The sequence below is a fragment of the Erinaceus europaeus genome, chromosome 1 (assembly GCF_950295315.1).
Source record: "Erinaceus europaeus chromosome 1, mEriEur2.1, whole genome shotgun sequence".
NCBI lineage: Eukaryota > Metazoa > Chordata > Mammalia > Eulipotyphla > Erinaceidae > Erinaceus > Erinaceus europaeus.
This window is the reverse complement of record NC_080162.1, coordinates 97,304,175-97,310,174: the sequence shown is the minus strand read 5'-3', so window position 1 is coordinate 97,310,174 and position 6,000 is coordinate 97,304,175. Positions and strand designations below refer to the sequence as shown.

At 45.3% G+C, this 6,000-nt stretch overlaps 1 protein-coding gene across 1 annotated transcript in view; it reads right to left on the bottom strand.

Annotated features, from left to right (window-relative positions):
• Positions 1–2,258: 2,258 nt before the first annotated feature.
• The window catches only part of CHAT (choline O-acetyltransferase), a 58,902-nt gene continuing 55,160 nt past the window's right edge, over positions 2,259–6,000 (bottom strand). Inside the window, exons 13-14 of the mRNA XM_007526485.3 lie at positions 5,719–5,856; positions 2,259–3,628 (exon numbers count right to left, since the gene is read on the bottom strand). Coding sequence (XP_007526547.1) covers positions 3,365–3,628; positions 5,719–5,856 — 402 coding nt within the window. The 3' untranslated portion in view covers positions 2,259–3,364. The remainder of the gene's footprint in view (positions 3,629–5,718; positions 5,857–6,000) is intronic.

The window sequence follows — 6,000 nt, the reverse complement described above, 5'->3', positions numbered from 1 at the left end:
ACTACAGGATAATTTCACTCATAGGTAGAATATAGAGAATTGAAAGACATGAACTTGAAAAAAAGAATATATATATATATATGCTATAGCCATGACCTTGGGAGAACTATGGTGGTTACCATTGGAGAGGGGTGGGGGCACAGACCTTTGGTAGGAAGAATGGTGTAGACTTATACCCCTATTATAATCTTTTAAATCACTAATAAAAGGGAAAAGATGGAATACTACTCAGTTATTAAAAATGGTGATTTCACTTTCTTCACCTCATCTTGGATGGAGCTTGAAGGAATTATGTTAAGTGAGATAAGTCCGAAAGAGGATGATTATGGGATAATCTCACTCATAGACAGACATTGAAAAATACTTCCCTGGTCAGACGACCTCACCAATGTGTCCTGGAACCACACTTCCACAGAGCCCTACCCCACTAGGCAAAGATAGAAACAGGGTGGGGGTATGGATCAACCAGTCAACGCTCATGTTCAGCGGAGAAGCAATTACAGAAGCCAGACCTTCCACCTTCTGCACCTCGTAGAGACCTTTGGTCCATACTCTCAGAGGGATAAAGAATAGGAAAGCTTCCAATGGAGGGAAGGGGATATGGAACTCTGGTGGTGGGAATTGTATGACTTTTCATTCACATGAATTGTACCCCTCTTACCCCACAATCTTGTCAACCATTATTAAAGCACTAATAATAATTTTTTAAAAAGTTGAAAAATAAGAAAACACAATGCAGCAGAACTTGAACTGGGTTTGGTGTATTGCTCTGGGGTAGGTGGAGGATTCAGGTCCTGGAACATGATGGCAGAGGAGGACCTAGAGGGGGTTGAATTGCTTTTCGGAAAACTGAGAAATATTATACATGTACAAACTATTGTATTTTACTGTTCTCTATAAACAATTAATCCCTCCACTAAAGAAAAAAACACTTTTTTAAAAAAGGAAAAAGACATTTTTTTACAAAAATCAAGAAAAAAATGAGTTATTGACCCAGCATAGTTCACCAAACATTTTTTATGGCATTTGTAATTAAAACAATGACCAGTGACATTTTTCTTGGCATCACTTTTTATTGAATAATGACTTAGAGTCTTTAAATAATTTGAATATAGTGCTTTGAATATAACAATCCTTTAGTCATACATATATTTCTTTAAAGCACAAAACCATAACTTAAAATGAAAGACTATAAATACTCACATATATTGCCATAAATCTAGAACTGTTTTTTATAAAAATAGAACTCAAATATTAACTTTATATATTTTGGCAACTTAGCAGTAAGTATTGTAAGGTAGCCACATACATTTTTTTTTTATTACGCATCGTTGTCCAGAAATGGCTGTCTCCAGGTTTCCTCTCCCATCTCTTTGGGGACACTTGGAATAGTCTCCTTTACTGGAGAGGCCCACAGCCAGGGCTCAGCACTGTCACTGCATAAAGATTCCATGCACCCATGTTATCTTGGAGGGGGAAGACCAGCTTCCAGCCCCTTCCTCAGAGAGAATAGGTTTCCCTCCTGCCATTCATCCTCCACTTATACTTTGCAAAAGCCCTCAGCGTGCATGGGTAATATCTGAATACAGTTTCCTTTCCCTAACCTGGGACAATAATAGATGTGTTTGATTCTATAAGGTCAGTGTGAAGCTTAAAACAAAGTCACCCCAACTGTACCCACTTGGGTTAACACTATCCTCATTCTGACAGTGGGCTCCAGTGCTGACCAATTGGTGCAAAACCCTATACACACATAATCCCTAGTCCAGGCTTGCAAAGTTAGGATCTTCTTGTCTTCATTTGACAATGGAGGCAAGTGAGTCTCTGCATGTTTAAGTCTTTTGACCAAGGTCAGTAAGGCTGCCTGCTCCCCAAACCAGAGCTCTCTGCCTGCCAGGACCCATGCAGGGAAACCAGAAGGGAACTTGGGTCTGGACTGTGATCATTTAGTAAGGACAGACAAGTGGCTTTTAGGCTCCCTCAGTTACTTGCAATTTTGATTTTCTGGTTGCTTTTCCACCCTCTTCCCCTTTTATATTTCCCATGAAAATGTGCCCCAGTGGGAAATGCCTCTCATATTTCTATCATCTCAGACTCTCCAGATGGTTTTAACTCTGACTCTGTGACTCTTCAGCAGGCTCCTCTAGGCCCGCTCATCCCTGATTTAGGCTCAGTCATTCATTCCTCTGATCCCCCCACCCCCCACCCCACCAACTGTCTGCTCACACCCCCCCACCCACAGGAGAGCCCTACTCTGAGATCCTTCATGTGGGTAAGATTTAGGCGCAATCCCTGTAAACCATCCTCTCCATAAAGAAAACCAGTCATACAAGAGTGTCTTGCTTGGGCCACTAGAACTGTTTTCTGAAATTAATGTCACAGTGGTTTTTTTAAACAGTCTCTTTAAAAAATAAACAAACAAAACAAACAAAGAACAAGTGAGGTCCTCCCTCCACCCCCAAATTAATCCTTTCTTCTCCACAGTAAAGCAGCTCTGATGGCTTCTAGGGGGACATTTCATGGGAAGAGGGATGGGAAAGCAACCAGGAAAATAAAGTGCAAGTGGCAGGGCCTGGGGGCAAGTGGATATGAATTCTCTTTTCAAGGTCTTCTTGCTTCTGGGGCAGCAGAGAACAGTAAGTCCTATAGAGCAACTGCAGATAAAAATTTCCCTTTTAGAATAGCTAGACTAGATGTTCTGACTTCAAGGGAAGGCCATCTCAGGGAGGTGAAAGGAGATTAAGTGTGTGTGGGCCCAGGCCACTATATTTCTACATTTCAAATGAACCTGACGTGTGTGTGTGGCAGGGGTGTTGGGGGAAGGGGTATTTACAGGACTGTATGGCTCAATGTTGGCCACTCTGAATGCCATGATCAGACTGCTTTCAATCTGCACCCGAAGGCTTCTCCCCTAAAGAGGTAATGACCTCTTCATGACTCATTTAGGTCCACTGCATATAACAGGGTGACTCATTCTTTCATTGAGCAAAAGCATGACTTGGACATGCTCAGTCCTGCTGTACAAGGCAACTAGACTATTAAGCTTCCATGGGTTGGGAGGGAAGCCAGTGTGAACTTCCCTACCTCACCCAGGCCACCACAGAGCCAGGCTGGGCTTCTCTAATATGCACAGGCCAGAAGAATGATTGCTAAGCATGTTGGGGGGGGGGGGATACATCCCTCTCCACCCTCACACACACCTATTCATCTTTGTATGATGCCTCCATATGGTCTGTGCATTGGGTCCTGAGGAAAGGAGAGCTACAGAAAGCTGGGGCGAATGTTGGGAGCAAGGGTTTGTCAGGGTCTGGCAGCAGTAGAGTGCTGGGTTTGGGGAGGTGAAACCTAGTAGCAGGAGTCAAGGTTAGTGTCCCTGGCTGGGCCTTGTTGCTTTCTCACTTGCTGTGAGTGGCTTGCCTGCGGTGGGCTGTCTTGGACTGCAGAGGTCTCTCATTTCAGTGAGGCTTTCTTCCACTGCTTTTGCAAACTTCGTAGAAGAGGTCTCTTTGCAGCTGTGAAAGCTGGAGATGCAGAAAAGGATGCTCTCTGGCTGGGGGTTGTAGCAGGCACCATATCCATTGGGCACCACGGGACCATAGCAGCAAAACATCTCCATGGTTGTGGGCACCTTGGAAAAGAGAAGAGGTGAGAAACTGCTGGCTCCAGAATGCAACTTGCCAGCCTGCTAGAATGCAGGGTATTCCAACAACCCTGAGGCCAGGTGGGATATTTGCATCTCTGTTTTTCACCTGAGTGTTTGGCTAAATTAACCACATCAACTGATTGCTTCAGCATGGATGGCCACAGCCAAAGCCATAAAAACAAACACAGCTAACTGTTTAACACGGAAGGAAGAGGGGCCACCTGCCACTCCCTTGTGTGAAATCTGCTCAACTGGTGGAGTCACAAGCTCCCAGGGTGACCTGGTGTTAGGTCTGGGGCTGACTCTCTCCTTCACCTGGGGGCCATCTGAGGCACTGAGGCAATCAGAGTAATTTACTAAATGGCACCCTGGTGGCACCCAAGAGTCTGATGGCTTCCCAGAGAGAGTAATTTATGAACTGGAGAAAATCTGGCCCATCTTCTCTGTTGATTTCCCCCACATCCTTAATTACTGTCAGTACTGCCTGACTGGTCTGATCTTCTCCCCACAGCCTGGCCACGGGCAATTACCCAGCCATGGGCGTTTCTAAGATTGCCGTCAGCTGGAATTTCAGTTAACACTCCTGATAAATTTTGAATTCAGAGTGTGAGAGTTTCTGATCTGGTCACCCACCAAGAAAAGGCATTCAAGCAATACATGTTCATTTTCAGTTGATGGGGGTGGGGGAGGGAAACCCACATGGCCACATCCCATATTCATTTTATTAGCTGACCCTAGCAGGGAAACTGTGCAAAGTCGAGCAGTTGCAAGGCAGAGTTTGTTTTAAACCCACAGGTTACTGGCACTGAGTGCTTGGGCCTTCAGAAATGTCCCTGGCCATTTTAATGGGGCAGAACAAGCCATTAGTCTTACTAATAGAGTCACCTCATTGTCAGATAAATTTGCCGTGCAACAGCCGAAGGCCATAAAGCCGTTCTGAAGCACTTTTTGCTCACGGATGGTTTCCTGAAGAATTTATGTTGCTGTGTTCTGCCCTCGTTTATTCACACTGCCATAATGACAAAATCAAATTACTGAGTGGGCTTTTATCCTCAAACACAACTTTATCAGCCCCTTTTATTGCCTGGGCCCAGCCTTGCTCAGATGAGGCAGAGTTTTAGTAATCTGACAGTTGGTGGGGGTGGGGGGACTATTTTCTCTCCTAAACTGTTGCCTTTCTCTAATGGAGTTAAGTCAGTCTTTGTGACAGTGGTCCTCCAGCAGATGAGTGTGCCTGTAGCTCTGGTTAGAAGGTGCTAGATTGGCAGCTCATCTCTTGCCATTGGTCCCAGTGGCTCTTTACAAGGATGATGGTGACCTGTTTGGAGGATCCTGCCCATACCAGACTCTGGGCTGGCCCTTCTACCTGCACCACTGCAGGTGGGAGACCTAGGACTGTGCTCTGGGCTGACCAGATCTCAGAGCCTGTGGTCTCCATTATTTAACAGCACCTCTCAGATAACTGAGAAGGAGCAAGCATTCTTCTTGCTTGCCTCATTCTCTGTAAGGTAAAGTCTGTGATCCTACCCATTTAAGCAATGAGGGAACTCATGCTCTGAGCATCTCAATCATTTTTCTGAGGTCAGCATAGCTTGTGAGAAGCAGAGCCAGGGTTTGCCTTACTCCAAGAAAGCTCATAATCATAGTTCTTCTTACTCTTTTTAAATCTTTATTTATTGGGTAGAGACAGCCAGAAATTGAGAGAATAGAGGGAGATAGAGAGGGAGATAGATGGAGTGATACCTGCAGCCCTGCTTTACCACTCACAAAGCTTTCCCCCCGAAGGTGCGAACCGGGGGCTCAAACCTGGGTCCTTGTGCATTATAACATGTGCGCTCAACCAGGTGCACCACCACCTGGCCCCAATCACAGAGTTCTTTAGAAAAGTCTATTGGTTCCCCACCTGCAGGGTGAAGCAGGGCTGCAGGTGTATCTCTGTCTCTTTCCCTCTCTATCTCCCTCACCGCTCTCAATTTCTCTGTCTCTACCCAATAATAAATAAATATTTTTAAAAAGAAAACCTATTGGTTATGCTGAGTGGTCTCTGTAAGGAGGCGGCCATGCCTGGCCTGTACCTGGCTGGTGGAGAGGATAAACTGGTTGCTCAGCAGGTATGTTTCATCTGTGAACATCTCGGGACGTTCCTTGCACATGTCCCGAGCCAGCTCCCGAAGCCCCAGTAGGTGGTTATCGATGGCCATCCCTGTTATGGCCTAGGGCATGAGGAGAAAGAATAAGAAATGAGATGTGGAATGCCCCTGCTTGCTCTCTTCTTCTCTAGCCCACATGTGAATGGTGACTCTGACGACTTGGACTCTCGTTAACTCAGACTTAGCTGCTGACAATATATGTAGGTG